At 39.5% G+C, this 20925-nt stretch overlaps 3 protein-coding genes and 3 long non-coding RNA genes across 6 annotated transcripts; 2 read left to right on the forward strand and 4 right to left on the reverse strand.

The window, feature by feature from the left end:
• Nucleotides 1–79: 79 nt before the first annotated feature.
• LOC125561757 lies at nucleotides 80–1389 on the reverse strand. Its single transcript, XR_007307475.1, has 2 exons — nucleotides 1000–1389; nucleotides 80–923 (listed from the first exon to the last, which is right to left on the reverse strand). It is a non-coding gene; the product is annotated as an uncharacterized LOC125561757 (long non-coding RNA).
• Nucleotides 1390–2608: 1219 nt separating this feature from the next.
• On the forward strand, nucleotides 2609–9019 carry LOC5519696 (neurexin-3). Its single transcript, XM_032364509.2, has 6 exons — nucleotides 2609–4004; nucleotides 5501–5721; nucleotides 6239–6451; nucleotides 6925–7211; nucleotides 7973–8231; nucleotides 8402–9019. Exons 1-6 carry the CDS (start codon nucleotides 3484–3486, stop codon nucleotides 8938–8940), a joined length of 2040 nt encoding a protein of 679 aa, XP_032220400.2. The 5' UTR covers nucleotides 2609–3483; the 3' UTR covers nucleotides 8941–9019.
• Nucleotides 4035–6340, reverse strand: LOC116619475. The gene is made up of 2 exons (XR_004296704.2): nucleotides 6205–6340; nucleotides 4035–5760 (listed from the first exon to the last, which is right to left on the reverse strand). It is a non-coding gene; the product is annotated as an uncharacterized LOC116619475 (long non-coding RNA).
• A 316-nt stretch (nucleotides 9020–9335) lies between the features above and the next one.
• Nucleotides 9336–10621, reverse strand: LOC116603385. Its single transcript, XR_007307476.1, has 2 exons — nucleotides 10521–10621; nucleotides 9336–10100 (listed from the first exon to the last, which is right to left on the reverse strand). It is a non-coding gene; the product is annotated as an uncharacterized LOC116603385 (long non-coding RNA).
• Nucleotides 10444–16547, forward strand: LOC5519606 (neurexin-3). Its single transcript, XM_048726079.1, has 3 exons — nucleotides 10444–11723; nucleotides 13408–13616; nucleotides 14764–16547. The coding sequence occupies exons 1-3, from the start codon at nucleotides 11197–11199 to the stop codon at nucleotides 14955–14957; spliced, it is 930 nt and encodes a 309-aa protein (XP_048582036.1). The 5' UTR covers nucleotides 10444–11196; the 3' UTR covers nucleotides 14958–16547.
• LOC5519608 lies at nucleotides 16262–19541 on the reverse strand. The gene is made up of 2 exons (XM_048726080.1): nucleotides 19370–19541; nucleotides 16262–17454 (listed from the first exon to the last, which is right to left on the reverse strand). Exons 1-2 carry the CDS (start codon nucleotides 19525–19527, stop codon nucleotides 17025–17027), a joined length of 588 nt encoding a protein of 195 aa, XP_048582037.1. The 5' UTR covers nucleotides 19528–19541; the 3' UTR covers nucleotides 16262–17024.
• Nucleotides 19542–20925: the final 1384 nt, after the last annotated feature.

The raw sequence follows: 20925 nt of genomic DNA on the forward strand, positions 1-20925 counted from the left end.
GCTCATGGATTCTCGAGTGTAACCTTTTTTGAAATTGGTGTATAAAATAGGTGTATATTATATAACCTGAAACTTTCGATAAAATATTATAATTTATATATTTCATTTTGGTGGGACGATATAAAGAGTTGATAAGTAACACAATATACTAAAAGATATGGTACTGCCTTATTAAATAAAAGCCCCAGGCGAACAACACAATGATCGGCTAGCGGGTCTAGGAGATATTGGCGACTTTACAGCATCTCCTAACACGGTGTGTTAACAGATCTGGCGTAAACAGCAATATGCTGGCTCTGTTTATACACGATATTGAGAGGTTCTGTAAGTAGAAACGCCAACTGGTCACCTTATACCAGCTTAATGCTGCATCGACGGTCGATGTTGGCGCTGTTTTCACGGGCGGCTTAACCTCTTCAGCTTTCAAAACGGCCTAGCTTTCAAAAAAGCTTCAAGAATTCAGCCTTTAAAAATGCCGCACTGTTAAAATAAATGTACCCTTTTTCTTCATTGTTAAAAAATGTAAAAAATCTTTAAAAATCACACTCCTGTATAAAAGCTTACAGGTCCAATAGTATGGAATAATTCCTTCATTAGGCCACGGTTCTATAGGTTCTATAGGCGTTTTCACTTTACCAAAAAATATTGCGATGCATCCCAGTCAAAAGCAAGCAGTATGGAACTATTTTTATCCTGGCAGAAATGCTTCCTTATTTGCTTCTCCTCCTAGGACATGGCTGCTAACTCGTCAGAGGTCGATGCACAGGCCCTAGTGCGTCATGGGGTACGTAGATCTATCATGGGCATTAGCGTGTGCGGTGTTATCATTATCATGGTGTTTCTCGCCGTCATGACCTTGAACTTGTGGACCTCTAGCAAGCGTCTGCGTGCAGCGAAGAGAGGGGGGACGGCCAGCGCCAGGCCTATAAGTATTTGATTGAAATATTAGCATCAGCAAAACATCATTGTCATCATCACCACCATCAGCATCATCACCACCTCTTTCATATCATCCTTATCACAATTATCATCATCCCAACGATCATCACGATCATCGTCATCATAATTGTCGTCGTCATGCCAGCTTTCAATGGACGGTGATCATTGAGTCACGCTAACAACAGACGGTGACCATTGAGTCACTCTTTCAATATAGACTGTGACCATTGAGTCACGTTTTCAATATAGACTTTGACTGTTGAGTCACTCTATCAATATAGACTGTGACTATTGAGTCATGCTGTAAATATAGACTGTGACCATTGAGTCACGCTCTCAAAATAGACGGTGACTGTTGAGTCACGCTGTTAATTTAGACTGTGACCATTGAGTCACGCTATCAATATAGACTGTGACTATTGAGTCACGTTTTCAATATAGACTATGACTATTGAGTCACGCTGTAAATATAGACTGTGACTATTGAGTCACGCTGTAAATATAGACTGTAACCGTTGAGTCACGCTCTCAATATAGACTGTGACTATTGAGTCACGCTGTAAAAATAGACTGTGACCATTGGGTCACGCTCTCAATATAGACTGTGACTATTGAGTCAAGCTGTAAATATAGACTGTGACCATTGAATCACGCTCTCAATATAGACTGTGACTATTGAGTCACGCTGTAAAAATAGACTGTGACCATTGGGTCACGCTCTCAATATAGACTGTGACTATTGAGTCACGCTCTCAAAATAGTCGGTTGCCAGTGAGTTAAAAGGTGTTTAACAGAAAATCGCTGGAACTCGTCGGATTTGGTTTTTAAGTCGTGTGTTTACAAAATGCAGTAATATTAGAGGAATATTCGAAACTTTAGGAAAATAAAATGCCTATACGCAAGACCAACCACAAATCTCAGGACTGGAGGTTTTATAAAGTCTTGGTAGATTCTCAACATCCGTTTTTCTTGCTCGAAGAACACTCCAAACTCGATATCTCGTGAACAAAATAAAGAACGCACAAGAATCAAATCTCCTGTAGGATGAAAAAGAGCCTCTGCCAATAATTTTCATATTCATCTTGAATCCAGTTCTGTCTAGTGTTATACCAATTGCTAACTCAAATACAAATGTGAAAAACAAATGTCAGTTCAGTTCATGGTCAAAGAATTTTGTATACTGATGCAACACCGCAGGTCCGTAGAGGGGGTCCTCGGAGGAACCACTCCATTCGACTGGAGTGTCCGCCCAAATGAATAAGTGAGCAGGAAGAGATACGGAGAAAATGTCCCGATTAATGAATAAACCCCCCAATCTGTTACATTCACAATGAAACAAAATCTTGCCAAAAATGACTTTATGTTTGAATTTTTTCTTGAAGACAAAGTAGTGAAATATGAATGAAAATGTAATCTACAGTCCGTCTACGTCAGTTTCTTTTGGTATCAATGAAACAACATTACTTTTTCCTTCGTTATCTTGAGATATTGTATATGAATAATGAAGTCCCTGTTTTATTCCAAAGGCTGAGCCTTCTAGGTATTTGCACTAGAATTCTCGTCTTTAATTAGCGATTGTGATTTCGCAATTGTCCCTGATGCAGTTTTAGGCCTTTTTTCTTTATTACAGATATACGCTTTAGTCATAATCGTTTATCGAAAATCTAGATTTTCTAGATTGGCTTTACTCGTACTTTCAGTGGTGAATGTTCTCTTTGGTGCGCATGCGTAATAGATACCCCGTGAAGAATCCACTATCGCCGCTATCGTATTCCGTCTGTGAGAGTGCGAAAATAAAATGTTATCGGGAGCTTAACGTGTAAGAAATCTGAACAGGTGTATGCAAGGGTAGGCGATAGTCCCACCTAGTTTTTCACATAGCATCATTTTGACCTTTCGCTTCTACTGTCATTCATTTACCGAAGTCTTATTACTTGGTCCGTCCTCTGTGTTTGTTGGAGACCAATGTAGACCGCAACATACGGAGTGACAGTAAAGAAAGCGCCTAAATTGCGACGATTTGAAAGCCCGATATGGGTGGAGACCGCAATTCGTGTAGTTACCAGTGTAATGATAAAATCACACACTGACCGAAGCTCGAAATGCGTCTACTAGGGAGGGATGTTATTCGTTATGACTTGTTCAAATGGCGTTACCAAATGCACGCACTTATAACAGCTTAGTTTTTTATATCAATCTTGAATGAGCAATATTTCTTGGCGTTTTCTACCATCTAAGAACACTGTACAAACCAAAAGATGTTCATAGTTTATTTGCCATTAAACCTCACGCTAACCTCACAACTATATTTCGTCCAATCATTGCGTTGTGTTGATTATGTTGTGATCGCTTTGATAATGAGAGTATTTCAATAACCGGATGGTGAACAGATTCGGAAACAAAGAGGATTTTAAGACCTTTCGCCACACACGAACAATGCCGTATTCGGTTCACGCAAGCTTTATTGGTGAGATTTCTCGGCCCTAATCTCCCGGTTTTATTTCATCGCCAGCAGGAAGGGAGGAAATTCCTCGGTCGTACAACATGCTCAAGTCGACCCTCACAGTTATTTTCTCCTCTTTCACTCTGTTCTGTTACGGAAAACTGGCTCTGAAAAACCTTATAACATATCCAAAATACTCATATACGACCTTCGAACCTTGGAATCTGCACGGAGAGGTCTCCTTTGTGTTTCGGACAAATCAGAGCAACGGACTTTTACTATACCAAGATGATGGAATGCATGACTTTGTAGAGCTCTTTTTGGACAATGGAAACGTGCGTATAAAAATTGGCATTGATGACTGCTACATCCAAGAAAAGCTCGTACAAGGGAGCTTTAACGATTTTCACTGGCATCGTGTTAGAATTACTCGAGAGCCAAGAAATGTGACATTTGCTGTAGATAGAGCTTGGCTAAAACTACCTTGCAGTCCCTCGAAAGGCGATAAGTTCGCTCGAGCGACAGGAAGGTTTCTCTATGTCGCAAGTTTCCCGCCAACACTGGGTTTGAATCTCAACTGGCTCGTCTTTCCCGGTACGTTCCACCAAGCCATGCAAAACAGGCAAGTCTTTTTTATTACTAGCCTTTTCTATTTATTTTATCGGTTTATTTATTTAAATTGTACATACTAACAATGCTTTGCTTATATGCGTATATTTAATAAGTACTACACGCAGTGTGTTCGGTAAAACAATTTTCGCGAAAAGGCAAAATTTACAAGGTAGCTTTGTCCATCACACAAGCGCGTGGTTTTGTTTTTCTACCACGGATAGAGTTCTTTTTTAATCTGTTTACGTAAGTAGAGAACGGATGTTGTTAATGAGTTGTTCATTCTGTTAATTGAGGCGATAGTGTTTAGGGCGTTTTTGCAACAGGTCCGGTTCTTTGCCGGATCCTGTTTCTACACTCATAAACTATCAAACCATCACACTCCAACGTGATTACTGGCACAGTAATAGTTTTAGTAATTGTTTTATGCGAGCAATGTTTAGACAATTTCCGCTGAATGAGTTTTGAGATAAGCATCAAATAGACTGTTTATACTTGGCGTCATTCATTGATTTATAGATTACGTTTTCCTTCTCCTGTGAACAAGTAACTTTAAAAGTTACAAGTTACCTTGAAATTGCAACGAAAAAGAGCGAAATGTGAGGAAAAAAGATGGGCATAGAAAAGCTCGTAGGGTGTATTTATATGTAATATGTCATGTGTTCTTCTTAGTAAGCCCAAAATCCTTGTAGGAACACTATTGTTTATTTATAACAGAATTAAATTTTCCGAAAATTTCATTTGTCTTCTCAAATATTGTTTATGAATTATTGAAAATTATGCCAGACTAAAGCTATATATATGTTCCCTTTGTAACATCTAAACATTTCGTAGTATTTTTCCATTGTTACCTAGCATTATTTGAGAGATTTAAAAAAAACATCTTCCAATTTTATATCCTTTCTACAAAAGTTTTTTGGCTGGAAAGCTGGACACATTTTTGGAAAGTTGATTTTTCGGCCTTTTTTGTATTTGTACTCTTTTCAATTATGGGATTGTGCGTATTTGCTCTTACTTAACCTACTTTCAAAAGACACATGGTTTACGTATTTTACTTTAGTACTATATTTCTCGGGACACTTAATTTCGCGAAAAAAGCGCTGGCATATTCCGTAAGGCTTTAATTGCGCGATTTCGGGGCATAATAAATCTCGCGAAATTTTCCTGACAATGTTATTTTTACACAACAAAATATAACTGTATGAAACGCATTATTTTGTGCTTGAGTCTATTTTCAAGCATATTTATATCGAAGCTGTGAAACAAAAGCGAAAAATTGCAACTTCTTGACCTTGTCATCATCAATGTTTTGAAAATAGAGAAAAACCAAAAATGGGAGGTTAAATTTTGCGAAATTAAAGTTCACAGAATTAGATTTCGTGTCTTTTTCGCGAATTTTTAAAAATCAATGAGATCGCGAAATTTAAGTGACGCGAAATATAGTACCAATCAGGTAAACTACTCGAAAGCTGGAATGAAAAAGGTTTTATCGTCTTCATATTTCTATAGTTTTGAAGGCTGTTTGGGGGACCTGTGGTTTACGACATCCGAACAGAGACTGGATCAAGCGACGCTGCGTGACTCATCCGGGACCACGTCGGGATGTAACAGTCCTTGTCGCACACCGCAACTCAATAAGTGTTTGCATGGTGGGCGCTGCTCGGCCGAGATTGGCCGTGTTGAATGCGAGTGCCAGGGGACTGGGTATGAAGGAGATGACTGTGGGATAGGTAAGTCTAGCGGCCATGAACACTTCTCACTTTTACACGCTATAAATAGATGACAAATTTTTCAAGATCACTAATAGTGGCCCGAAAAACAAAACCAAATACTACATTTCTTGAACTATTATATTTCCATTCCCATTTGAGAAACAATATTAAGAATTCTCTATTATGAGAATTGTACATTTGCACGGGACAAAGTTTCATATGACGTCATATGTATACAACCAAATTAAAAAAAACACAAAAAAAACGTAGTCATAGTTGGCGATTGGTAAATGGCAGTTCTACGACCGAAAGGAACCATGGATCTCAATATATTTCTTTCAAATGAATAAGTAATATAAATCGTACGATTCGCTGGAGCTTATTTGAGACGTTTGTTCTTACAAATAATTAGTACACATAAGCACCTTTTGAACTGCCATTCGCCATTTGCCATTCGTCGTTTGCACTGACAACGTTTTTTGAATTGGGTGTATAACTCACCAATAAGAGAACTAACAATCATTTCTCCCAACAGAGTCGTCGTCTGCGTGGTTTAACGGTAGCTCGTACGTACTTTATGACGTTGGTATTCACCAGCCAGGCCGCTCAACCCTCACCAACACCATCGCCTTCCGTTTCGCCACAGGAAACCCGGACGGCGTGATCATCCACAGCAGCATGTTTGATGATCACGTGGTCGTGGAGCTGTCTAAGGGATTTGTGAGAGTCAGCTTCGACTTGGGGCAAGGTAAATAATGAAGTTTAGTACATACTAAAAACTCGCGCCTTGATTGGTTCGCTATTACGGGATAATGAATGGTATCTACTCCCAAAACATGGAATATTGAGCGGATAAGCAAATGACTGCAGAAGATTCACGTTTTCACATGTTGCGCGCGCATCCACTGATCTAAAATGGCAAAGTCGAGTTTACAGCTGCCAGAGTGCTTCTTTTGCAGAGTTTTGGTGCTAGAGTCAAATTCTCCTTTGTCCGCATCATTTTGGATCTGCTATGGCCTGCCAACTGTGGCATTTTGGACGCGAGCGCAACATCGTGAAAACAAACTTTTTGTATCCTCTTCCTGGGTCTGTCTCGAAAATATCGTGCGCGCGTGACCATTTACGTCACTTATTGGAAAGGTATCGTTTATTTTTATGTAATGTTTAGTTGTCGAAGCTAGTTGCTTATCGGTATTTAACACTTGCTGACGCTTGTCCCAGGGAGACTGAATATAACCAGCCGTGAAGGATGCCTACACGATGGTACCTGGCACTCCGTCACCATCCATCGCAAGCGTCGACGAGTCACACTCGATCTGGACAAACAAGAGCGCGTCACAGTGGTCATCCCCGGACAGTTTTCCTTCCTGGACTTCAAGGGTGGCCAGGAAAAGTTGTACTTTTGCGGTGGACCGGACTCGGACACTTTGGCTTACTCGTATTCCAGGAAGAACTTCACGGGTATCATTCAGCAGTTGAGATTTGACGAGTATCAAGTTATTGATGAGGTTTGTTTGGAATCAAGGGACACCCTTACGAGGAAGACCATACTAACATCTAGGCCATACTAGCCAAAAAAAGTTGCTTTTCCTCGCGCGAAGCTTAGATTATTAAAGCATTATATTTGTCGCACGTCGAGATTTATCGTCGAGGGAAAGAGTTCGCTATAGAGGATTTTCTTATTGTAATGTTCCAAATAATTACAAAATAAATACATAAAATATACATAAATAAGATACGAAAAAATAAAGAAAAAATGCACTTACAATATAATATTATACTACACTTATTACACTACATATATGGGGATGGTCGTTTTATTTTTCCACAAAGCAAGATTTGGGTATCTGATCAGATGGTATGATATACCTCTGTTGGCCGCGTGTGTACAGGAACATATGGACCCGAAACATTTTCCATCGTTGATTGCCAAAAAGCAAGGTTAGCGAGCCATAAAACGTTTTCAAAATTCGAGGCTCCGCCCCTAGGAAAAGAGAGCAAAAAAATGTTTATTATACGGCGCTTTCAGAAAACTTTTAATCGCAAACCTTTGTGGTGTTTTTGAGGTGGGGGGAGGGAGAACAACGGTGTTGTGCGGCTTGCTTATCACAAAAATGACTATTTCATTAAGTATTATAAGGCATAACATATATCTGTGGCAGTTGGCGGGGGAGGGGGGGGGGGGCTGTATAACTGAGTGATTATATTTTTACTTCTCTGTTGGTACGATTTGTAGCATGTAGTTTTATTTTTCTCATTCTTTTCGAAGGTTTTCGCAGACAGGGTTCACAAGGAGTTTGTAGCCGTTGGTGAGGTCTCTAACGCAAGCGCAATACTGAGCAAGATCTCCCAGAATCCTCTTCCCCTTCCAAACTGCTCTAGACTTGCTAGAGTACCCCCTGTGGACCTCTGTGGGACCGGAAGTGATGATGAGGACCTCTGTGAAATAGCCGCTTCCGGTCTTGGGCCGGATGATCCCGCATGTGATTCTACTGACGGGAAATGCGGCGTGCAAGTCGAAGAGACCGGTAATCAATTAATTTTTTTCCACTTGCTTATCTAAAGGACCTTAATTAATTAATTAATTAATTAATTAAGGTCCTTTAGATAAGCAAGTGGAATTACGGAAAATAGTTTTACACTCTTTTGACTTTATTATCCTATTCCTATTAATTTATTGAATGCCGCTTTCTTCCAGAATATTCCTTGGTGGTGAAAATTCTCCCGAAACACTCTCGCAACACTGAAGCCAGTTCACGCATGCGCTCAACCTCACAGGAAGAGGAAGTGATCACGGTACAAGCCCAACAGGTTCCTTCCCAGACCCCTCAAATAACCCCGAGCCCGATCAACCAAGAAACGAGGATGACAGTGGGGCCACAGTGGGAATCGTCATATTACATCACCCCTGTAAAAGAGGAAGAGGCGGGATTTCTACCTACACCAGCACTTCCGGCCTCCACGGAGCTACTCATGGCTTACCGAGCACAGAGCGAGGGTCTGGGAAAGAGCCCGTACCACAGGAATACCGACAAACCCGTGCGAAGCGTGCGAGCAACCGAGGACAAGATTTACATGACCACGCCTGCGATACTTACAGCGGCTGCTAGTGTTCCGGGCATGCGTGGAAATGCGTCGGTGAATATTTTAGCTCAAAGGAGTGGAGGGTTTTGCAGCGCAAAGTCTCATACATTGATTATCGTTTTATTTATTTTTTGTCCCGCAGTTTTGCCATGAGTCAATTAGGATTGCTATTCTTCGTAAATAAATGGTTGTAAATAGATTTTAAAATTTCTTTTAAAATTTGGAAACAGTTCATAGGCTATAATGCTTTAGGTGGAAACACCGAATTGCCCAGTAAAACCAGGGGGGGGGATTTAGGGGGGCTACGGGGGGGGGGAAGAGGAGAGGGGATGGTTCTAGGAGAGTAGGAAGAGCCCGGGGCAGGAGAGAGTGGGACATGTGTTACGCCTCAAAATGTAATAACTAACGAAAAAAGTGATGTTATCAGGGTCTGGATGAGGTTAAACGACTAGCGACATACGGCTTAAAAAGTAACTGCCTACCGACAAAACATGAAAAAAAACTAGTGACTAGCGATAAAAAAATATTTGCCGACTACCGACATTTTATTTTAACCGGTATTTTTATTCTTTACTTCCATCGTCAATCTACTTAAATTCGGCCATTTCAGAATATGTACTATGTATTTCCTGTTGCATCAACCTTTCAGTCAATAATTAACCAATAATTAATTTATTATCAATAAGTTATTCGCTAATCAATCCTAAATAATGTTTAATCATGTTTATACGTGAAATCTAGTACAAAAGCGAATACTAGCTTAGATTCACCGACTACCGACAAATTATGAAAATTTTAACTGACTACCGACATGCAGACCCCCCACCCCCCATCCAGACCATGTGTAATCGTTTTCAACGCAAAATGTAATAACTAACGCAAAATGCAATCTTAACGCGAAATGTAATACCTTTCAACGCAAAATCTAATCTTAACGCGAAATGTAATACCTTTCAACGCAAAATGTATTCTTAATGCGAAATTTAGTAACTTGACGCAAAATGTAATAAATGTTTAACGCGAAATGTAATAACTTTTCAACGCAAAATATAATAAATTATTTAACGCGAAATGTAAATGTTATTACATTTTAGGAAGTTAGGAAGTGATCTTAGGATGACTTCTTAGTTGGCGACCGTTTTTGTGCTTCCAGAGATTAAAGGAGGATTTATAAGTGATTTGGCTTAATGTGCTCGCAAAAGGTGTGGAAATAAATGCGAAGACTATTACCTAGAATGAACGTGAATTTATTTACTGACCTACCCTTTGGTGACAGGTCTTGCAGGTCAAGATTGTAATGGTTGTACCCTTTCCTTAGTACGAGAATAGAGTAAATTTAAAAATAAAAGACATGTGTCATGTTTTTTACTTCAAAAACAATATCCCTAAAACTGGAAAAAATAACGTGGGTCTTTCTGTGCTTCCATAGGAATTCAGGGAATGGGGTAAGGATTTCCCTGCGTAAGGGGTAAGGGGGTGCAACCTATCTAAACCACCGCACTAATGTACAGAAAAAGCACAGAAAATGTACAGAAATGTACAGAAAAGTAGTAAGCCACACAGAAATAAAACAGCCTGTATTATACGTTCCATGCCGTAGGATGTAACATCAAGAGCAGAGAGCATAACTCATAATTAGTTTTGTTTTATAGAGGAACACGTTGAAAATTCCTTTGAAGGTCGTTTTTAGTTTTACTTACTGGGATATTTTATTGGAATCTTTAAACACTCACATGATCCCAAACTGTAAAATCGCTTGGTGTTTGGACGGGCCATGCTGCGCCGGGATACAGTCTTGGCTTCTCTTCTGCTCTCTTGCTTGGTAACATCTCCTGTACATGGCATTGTCGTATCACAAGTTACAAAAGGTTTTATGCAACAAACCCATAAACAAATCTACTGACTCTTCTGTCGACGATTATGTAGATAAGAACCAAACCCGTTAGCGAAATTATTAAACTATTGTCATTCTAGCCGTCCATCCGGGCATATCTTCTTTATGTGAGGATAACATTTGATTGTGGAATAATTCTGTTTATTGTCGGTTGTCCCTAAGGTAAGAAATGTGCCATAGGCGTTACGATTAGTCATCCCCGACGTTTTATGAAGAATTAGTAGCTCTTCAATAAATACGGAGTTATCTCCAGAGCTTCTGGCGTCAGTGCCGGCTGTTACGCGGTCACAGTTCGCGATAATCACAGCTTCGTGCAAGCGGGAAGCGTTTATAGTATTCCAAACACACCGATTTCGAACAGCCGCGCCCGAAACCGCTACGAAACTACTCAACAAACAGTTACTCGCAACTAGCATGACAGAAAAATGTGTTTTATTATATGAATTCATCTCCAGATTAACGCATCGTTTTAAGCTTTTAATGAGGGCATAAGAACTGTCAAAATTCATCTCGTCATGTTACGAAATTTCGTATTTTGCGCTTTTCTCTTTGCTGTGGTTCTGCACCATTGTCGCTGCGCTTCAAAGTCCAAAAACTCGAGTCGCACTTTCTTCAAATACGGCTATGCCGTTTACAAACCTGGCTGGAGTTTGGATTACGACGGATACCTTCAGATGTATTTCAAAACAGAGAAACAAGATGCCATGCTACTCTACCAGGACGATTCCCATGAGGCAGGACAATTCATGGATATTTTCTTAGTGAACGGAAAACTCCGGCTTAGAATGGCTATCGGGAGTTGTAGCTACGCGGAAAGGACTGTAAATGGAAGTTTCTCTGATCTCAAGTGGCATAAACTTGTCATACGCCGAGAGTTGGAGGAGACTGTTGTTTCTGTTGATAATATTACAACTGAGCCCATAAAATGTTCAGCACAGCTTTCTAAAATGGTCGCCATGTATGCCGGCTATCTGACACTGAGCCAAAGAAGAGAAGGCTCGTGGGTTTTTCCAACGGCGTTCTGGCAGTCTATGCAACACGGGTGAGTATCTAGTAAAGCCGTGTTTCCACTAGCAAAGAAAACGGGGGAGGAAGCCGATGCGTAAAAGAGTTCTGCTTGCATGTGAACACAATAACGTAAATGACGTAAACGTTCAGTTTCTTATTTTTCCGCTTGCGTGTTATCCTTTTAAGGATCCGCTTGCGTCTCCGTGCTGGTATTCGCATCTATTTTAATGATCCCGTTATATAGATGTGTTACTCTGCTTGCGTCTCCTTTTTGTGTTATATACGGCTTTTGCATCCTTCTCCGCTTTCTTCCTAGAGATACCTTTTTTTAAACACTTGCGCGATAGCATTTCATCACACTCTCCATGTAAATAGATTTTATTCGCAAATCATTGAAACCAGTTTTCTTAATCCATAATCTACAATTATGTCTTATGACAAAATAACTTGTTGTTGGTTGTTTTCTATAAATTATAAATTACTTTCGCTCTATGATTTCCATTTGTCGCATCCATTTCCCTTCCATTTTTTTTACGTAACAATGAAAGGAGTTTCAACATGAAGTTGAAGCATTCAATTTTCTTTTGGCCTGTCCTATGTTCTCGTCAGGCAAATCACCCAAGAAAGGCCATGTGTTTGGATGGGGTCATTGATGCTATGTGGTTATCGCATCTATCAGACCGTGTGTGCGGTCTGTTTAAATTGTCTCTCTTTGCTGATGATATCGGAGTTTAGCTGTCGTAGGGGTCACCAGGGGTGTGATTGTACAGGGGTGTGATTGTACAGGGGAGCGATTGAAAGTTCCAAAAAAAAAAACGTCATGTTACTTGTAATTTTTATTCAAATAAAGTTCGGGACCGTAGCAGGGTGGTGCGGCACTGGAGGCACATGCCCCCCAATATTTTCTAAAATTGAAAAGAAATGACCAGTAGGGGTGTGGCCGTGCCCCCTTCCCTCTATATTTCCTTTTTGTTTCTGTACCGCCGCCCGAGGCCTGCTATGGCACTCAAGTTGCTGATTTCAACGTATTAAAATGTGTGTACTGTTATTAGCAGCGGGTATAAAAGAGATACCCCCCATTCCGTATTTTCAAAGCTGAGTGTTAAGGAGTACCAAGTAATCCTCCATGCAACATTTTCTTGCCTAAGGTAGGCAAAGTCCCATTGTCCTGTGACATTTTAAGCTTTGTCGTCATAGCTTTTTCAACTTGTTGTGTTTTTATTTTCTCGTAGCTAAACGAGGAATAATGGTTTAGTGTCTTTTTTTGCTACATATCAAGAAAATTTAGCCAAAAATTGTCGTTTTTGCCAAACGCGGTCACTCCCATATAAGAAAACTAATATATTCTTTATTTGGAAAAACTGCATGATTCTTGTCATTTTTAAGGTTGTCGTACCGCAGGTGCTTCGTAAACATTATGACTTATAATCAGAAGAAAAAAAACAGTGACTGTGACAATCTCTGGTCAAAGGAGAAAGTATCTGAAAAGAAACTAAGAGTCCCCGGTACCAGTCCCTCAAAACGACAACGTTTTCATCATATGCTCAGCTTCGTAGGAAGTATAGTTTTGGTATATTTATTTTCTCGTAGCTAAACGAGGGATAATGGTTTAGTATCTTTTTTTGCTACCCAGCTTCGTAGGAAGTATAGTTGTGGAATATTTATTTTCTTGTAGCTAAACGAGGGATAATGGTTTAGTATCTTTTTTTGCTAATCAGCTTCGTAGGATGCACTCGAGGTATGAAGTATGGTTACCTCGGCAAGGAATCTCGACCCAAAATCAATCGTACTAACGGTACGCGGGTAGGCTGTGGTAATGCGTGCGCGGTCCTCAAGTGCAGAAATGGCGGGAAATGTGTCAACAGGATTATCGTGGCCGAGTGCGACTGTCGGGGTACTGGGTACGAGGGAAAGCACTGTGCAAGAGGTACTGTTGAGAGTAATTAGATCATAAACAAATACCTCACCCTTTTGTTAGCTCTATACAGTTCAGATATTGTTGGGATGAGTAACCATGTGTCATGCTTTCCAAGAAACAACAAAATTAAAATACAATAAAAACAAATCTAAAAAAAAAATCTAACTAAGAGAGCATAAGCAGCTCTCTTGATCTAACCCTGTAATAAACCTGACCCAATGTGTAATAAATTCGACCTGTTTTGTAATAAACCTGACCCAATGTGTAATAAATCCGACCTGTTTTGTAATAAACCTGACCCAATGTGTAATAAATCCGACCTGTTTTGTAATAAACCTGACCCAATGTGTAATAAATCCGACCTGTTTTGTTATAAACCTGACCCAATGTGTAATAAATCCGACCTGTTTTGTAATAAACCTGACCCAATGTGTAATAAATCCGACCTGTTTTGTAATAAACCTGACCCAATGTGTAATAAATCCGACCTGTTTTGTTATAAACCTGACCTAATGTGTAATAAATCCGACCTGTTTTGTAATAAACCTGACCCAATGTGTAATAAATCCGACCTGTTTTGTTATAAACCTGACCCAATGTGTAATAAATCCGACCTGTTTTGTAATAAACCTGACCCAATGTGTAATAAATCCGACCTGTTTTGTAATAAACCTGACCCAATGTGTAATAAATCCGACCTGTTTTGTTATAAACCTGACCCAATGTGTAATAAATCCGACCTGTTTTGTAATAAACCTGACCCAATGTGTAATAAATCCGACCTGTTTTGTAATAAACCTGACCCAATGTGTAATAAATCCGACCTGTTTTGTAATAAACCTGACCCAATGTGTAATAAATCCGACCTGTTTTGTAATAAACCTGACCCAATGTGTAATAAATCCGACCTGTTTTGTTATAAACCTGACCCAATGTGTAATAAATCCGACCTGTTTTGTAATAAACCTGACCCAATGTGTAATAAATCCGACCTGTTTTGTAATAAACCTGACCCAATGTGTAATAAATCCGACCTGTTTTGTAATAAACTTGACCCATTTTGAAAAAAAAAATCGACCCATTGATTTTGTAATAAGCCCGACCCATTTTGTAATAAATCGAGCTGCTATTTTTTTAACACCATCTTTTTTTAAAGTCATACCAACCACTCCGCGGGCCACAACTGCCGTCACCTCACCTATCCCGAGTACCAAGTCACCAGTGAGGATCGAGGTGCGAAAGCAGAAGGCCAAGGCGCCCGCTGACACCAATAAAAACTACAGCTGGCGCACAAAGCCTGCTGTCTGGGTCTCCATGGCGACTGTTGTTCTAGCTGTCATAGCGCTGTAAAGACTTGAGTGCCGTTTGTTGGTGAATTGAGACGAGTTGGTGAAGGCAGCGCGCAAACCCGTAGTCTCATTTGTTCGGCTTGGATGACCCTTTTACTGCCAATGAGTTGCTGTGTTGCTATGAAAGAAGGGTAGTTATCAAACTCTCATGTTTAATTCTGTGATGGTTCGAGCTGACATTGGAAGTACAGTAGAAAACAGAAGTTGTCATACAACAGTGTTCAAAGTGACCTTGACCACTACCCTCCAACTTTTGGCCATAATTGGAAATTTAGCTCGAAACTACATCGCTCGTGTATCGAGTTGTTTTATCGCGAAAGACTGTAGTTACCAGTGTCAGGGGATTTCTTTGCGCTAGCTGGGGGGGGGGGGGTGGGGTGGCCCAGCCCCCCCTTCTAGCAGCCAAAAATACAGTAATGCATGAGACATTGTCTAAAATACTTGAGAAAATGCCTTGAAAGGGCCTTTTGGCCCCCCTCCTGTTAACAACCCTAGCTACGCCGCTGCTAGCAATCATCTTTCAAAACTTTTCATCGAAAGGGAAGAAAACTAAGAAACAAAAGAAGTCTTTTGAGCTTTTATGGCTTTCTAATATTTTAGAGAGAAATAACAAAAATTTTTGTTTTTTTATTTTTTATCTAGTACAGAAATGTGAGGGAATTCATAATCGGATTTAGTCCAAGAATTCTACTAGGTGAGGGACACAAAGATGGGGGCAAAGCTAAGATGGAGTCAGAATGCGACGAAATAAAAAAAAAAAATAAGCATAAAATTGATTTCTACATACCAGTTTTTTTTGTATGGAAAAAAACTTTATTTTCCTGGGGGAAATTTTCTCCTCCACCTGGGTCTAGAACAAAGGTACTGGGAATCGCGAAAGGCGTGACCCTAAACGATGACTGTATCATGTCACATCTATACTTCTAAAACAAGGCGTACAATTTGAGGTGATTTGCATAATCCAACCTTACCATGTCTGTCATGAGCCTTTTCGTGACAATGATCCCACGTTTCTTCAAATCGTTGATACTTCAAGCTACGTCTCTAGAAATCATCATCTCCATGGGAATGGGCTTGTCCAAGGCCCCGCGCTGGCTCACAGTTCAACTCCGAGCACAGGAAACCCATTTAAAAGGCTTAACTAAATTGCGTACCGATACTAAGTTCAAAATAAACCTTGTTTATCCCATCCCTCCACTATGAAGTAGTTCATACTAGGTGAAGAATAATTATCCGTCTTCACAGCATCTTCTGGTTAAAACCATCATTTCAGAATGGCGAGATAAAAAGAGCATGGCAGCCATGTACTGTTTTAGCTTTTTAATTCTTTTTATAAACATAACGCTTTATAAACTCTACCCGACACACTCAAACTTGCAAATAAATAGCGAATTATATGTGAGATATAATTTATTATCTATTCTTCGATTTTTTTTGTGTGAAACATGTTTGTCACTTTTGTTTGGTACTATTTAAGTCAATTAATTGTAAATAGGCCTTAGAAAATAGAAGCATTTGGAATGCATCCAGGAATAAAAAAAACATATTGAATTAAAATTCTTATAGGGTCCACAGAAATAAAAATGCAAAAGCAGAACTTACTGTATCATTTTTAAGCTCCAACAAAACTTAAGTCAAGTTTGTGGGGTGATATTTTTAAAGACTTTCTATATTTTTTCACCCCTGTGGAACATCTCTGCTGACTTTCTTGCTGAATAAAATCATTATTAACAAAAAAGTGACCAGAATAAACCCTTGAGGTGCCACAGGCTACATGTGTTGCACTATTATACTCCTCCCCATCTCAAGCAAGAGTTATCATCCAGAGAGGAGGAAAAATAGTTATGCTTGCTTCACTAACACTCGAAAATCAACTTTAAGGTTTCCATATCATTGATTAAATCATCCTTCTGCATAAATTCATAAACGTAAGGTTGTTGTTCGGAGTTTGGTGAGCAATCAGTCACCAGCATTGTTCATAACAGCCATATGGAAACCAGCATTTAGAAATAGCAAATTACCTTACAACCTATCTTGTCTACTACAACTAGTTGTAGACCATCAAGTACTATGTATACATCATCTCAGCCATTGCAGACATGGGTTTTGGGATGTGCAACAATTGTTCAAAGTAGGCAGCCAGTTCTTCAGGAGTAGTGTCATCAAAGTTCACCTCTCCGTGTTGGGGTACCTTGGTGCACTGTGCCCTCCTGAACTGCCCACTGCAACTCTTAACCACACGGCTAGGTTCAGCCTTCTTGGGTCCATAACAAGATTTTGACATACTCAAATCTTGCATTTTTGAGAAAGGAACAACTTCATTGCTCTCTGCCGAATCAGAGTTTGCTGTTGACTTAAAGAGTTTGCCATGCCTGATAGTACCACTTTTGTAAACAAAGGTAGGAGTCTTGATTATTCTTCTGGGTGTTCTACATTGCCTTGAAGTTAGTTTACCACTTTGGAGACGTCTCATTTTGACCTTTTCTTTTAAGCGCTTCCTGAAGATAAGAAAAATACATTTTTTACTACAGTTATTAAAATTATGCAAACCCTTGTTGACAAAAAAAAAAAATAGCTCTTGGGCTTCCGCCATTCAAAATTAGTGAAGTGGATTCATTGGCCAGTTCTGAAATGGCTTTGAATCACAATAACCCTTCGAAAAGTAAATGACCAATGAAAAAACACCTAAGTGGTTTAGCAATTAAAAATTTGTTGATGACAGTCACAAGTCAATTGCGTGTGACTATGATTTTAGTTGCTACTGTAACTTTACAAAACTGGCTGTACAACGTACTTGGTACATGTGTACTTTTTTTCAAAATCTCGTTTCCTTATCTTTCATAGCATAATAATTTGATTGTTTTTTTTTTCTTAAGAATTTTCCATTGCAGATGTGTTTGATGACTGCAGTATTGTGACCAAATCAAACCTTTGGTATAATTAATTTGAATAATTAGTTGCTTACTCTGAGCCCTGCGAATGATTGGTCAAAGTAAGCGAGGGGTGCAAAATTGTCGTAGTACATTTTTCTTGAAACTGTTATGATCTATACTATTATAAGCGTTACATTTAACAGGCAAACGCTTTAGATTGGCTGAGCTGTAGTATGACATCAACCTGCACAAGTTTTGAGCTTTGGAAGACAGCAGAACATGATAAAAACACCAAAATTTGTTTGAGATAAACACAAGTACAAGTTCCTTTGCTGCGAGACAAAGGCGGAAAACAATAGAAGGGGGTTCTAGTATAAAGAAGCACAGTTTCATTTGGTCTGATAGGGAATTAAAACCAGTTTTAAATATTGTTTTCACTCCTCCTCTTAGTCCTCCAACTAAAAAAAATCATTGTAGGTAAAGTTTTGCTGGAGAAGTTATGCCAGCTAAGCCAAATTAGAATATGATCAAGCAAGTCAAGAACAAACATTTTGGCTTAGAAGCATGGTGACAGGTCCCCTTCTTGTTATACATTGTATAACAACACTATGACGATTGGCTAAGAGCGCTCGCTATATTGAGAATCATGCAATTATTCAATAATAATCATAATCAGCTAGCACAATGTGAGCAATGCATCTCGCCTAGGGTGCAAAGATTCAATCAAGAGAAGTGGCGGCTTCACAGATTCTCTTTGCCTTTGTGCAAATCAGTATCAAATTTTGTTTTGGGGAAAGTGTGTTTTACTGGATCAATGAATAATAAGACAATTATTAAATTTGGTTTACGTGATATCCGAAATAAACAATGAATTGCCAATTGGCAATTGCCAATTCATCTGCTTTCTGACTTTTCTGATTCCTAGACTTGGTTATTCAGGATATTACTAAACCTCATCCAATAAATGTTTGTGTTAAATCTAAAGAAAAGAAAAGGAATATAGACAGAATTGCAAGAATAGGCCTTATTGGTCTAAATTCACAATCATTAGTGTATGGTCTTATCTTAAGTGCAGACAATGAAAATGGATACCGCCTCCTAAATAAATGGAGAGTTTGTGGTGTTATTCGCATTTTGCTTTCTACGCCACTCAAAACTTGGTCGAAGCTTGTTCATAATAGTAGTCTACGAAAGATAAAAAACGAGAGCTACATAGGAAACGGGAAAATACAAGGCTATACGTCATACATGAAAAAAGCGATTGGCTGATTCGTGAGACGTACACAAAGCTTTCGTGAATTCTTCGATGACTTGACTCGAATGTTCTCGACATAGATCTGAAATAGTGCTCAGCAAATATATAAAATTGGATACTGAATACTAAGCCATACAATATAGTCCCCTTTGTTCTCATTGCAGCGCAAAATATCGAACATATATTTATTTTCATTTCCCAAAAATTTCGCTGATTCAGTTGAATGTTGGTTGACGTGTGCGATTCAAACTAAACAAATTTAGGAGAATCAAAATAAGAACTTACGGTGAATAATTGACTCTTAGCTTTTTGAATATCATCTGCAGATCCCTCTCTGTCTTTTCTACGGGTTTGTTAGGGTTTTGCGTGGTGTAAAGGCTTTCTTCTAGCTCGCTTTCGCTTGACTCCGCCATATTTATTTTGTTGTTAGGCCAAAGCGACATGCGTGATGTAAGTTATGCAGGACTTGTAACCAGGCTCCACACAAACTATTAGACTCCATTATACACAGGTAGCCCAGAATAGAATCAAAAAGCCCAAACTGTCGCGATCTCGTACCAGAACAATGAATATAATACACCAAAAACTGGAAATCGACTCTGACAAATTTTCGTCTTTAATAAGACTTCTTCAGGGCAGACAGGTAGCCCAGAAAATATTTTTAAAACAAAATAGCTGTGTCGGGACTCGGGCAATCGGGGGCGATTGAAAAAGCTATTATTTTCTTCTAAATGATGTATAAAGTTTTTTTCTTATCCATATATTTGTAATGAAATCCAAAAATAGTTAACAACGGTAAAAATAAGGATTAAAATTTGCACACTGAAAAATAGCCGAGATCAGGGGCTCATAAGTAGGGGCAATCAACTTCCCCATGTTCTGGTACTATATAGGTGTCACGGCGTTTCCTAGGATCAGGCTATTTTAAGACGCGCGGATGAGCCAATCAGATGCGACCTTTGAGTTGACGTTTTGGCTGAGCTCAACTGCACGCGCAGTCTCAGACAAAAAGTTATGTTCTATCTTCGATACTTTGACTTTTTGTTGCTCTCTTCTTTAATATGAATCCAACCCTACCTATGACTTTAAATTCTAGCTTGCAATTCTTTTGGTAAACAAACAAAACCGACGGATGATAGATAAAAATATATTCTTCCTAACTGCAATTTGCGCGTGCAGCCTCACGTCACTCGCGCGCGCGACCAACGTCAACGTAGCTGATTGGCCCGTTCGTGCGCGCGCGTCTAAAAATAGCCTGATCCTAGGAAACGCTGTGACATTTATACACTTCAGATGATTGCCCCTACTTATGAGCCCCTGCCGAGATCCAAAGGGAGTCCATGCCGTAGGGTCCCGGGCATTATTTCTTCTACCGCAAAAGTCACGCCCCGAGCATTTTTGCTCTTATTGTTTTAGGAGAAAAACTCCTCACGAATTATTTTCTTGTTTTTATTTGTTTGTTTATTTTGTTTTATTTTACAGTATAGGTAGTACGTACGTCAATAAAATAGTGAGTTTTGTGGACCGTGAGGCATACCTGGTAAGGGTGGATCTTTAGAAGGTATAGGGGCATGTTAGACAGGAAAAGATCTTAAGGGGGTATAGGGGCATACCTGGCAAGGGTGGATCTTATTAAGAAAGTGTAGGGGCATGTTAGACAGGGAAAGATCTTAAGGGGGTATAGGGGCATACCTGGCCATGGTGGATCTTAAGGTATAGGGGCATGTTAGACAGGGAAAGATCTTAAGGGGGTATAGGGGCATACCTGGCAAGGGTGGATCTTAACTGGGTACCGCAAAATAATTTGCATGACTCATAAGGAAAGCCTTAAAGCACTTGCT

This window comes from Nematostella vectensis, chromosome 4 (assembly GCF_932526225.1).
Source record: "Nematostella vectensis chromosome 4, jaNemVect1.1, whole genome shotgun sequence".
NCBI classification, from domain to species: domain Eukaryota; kingdom Metazoa; phylum Cnidaria; class Anthozoa; order Actiniaria; family Edwardsiidae; genus Nematostella; species Nematostella vectensis.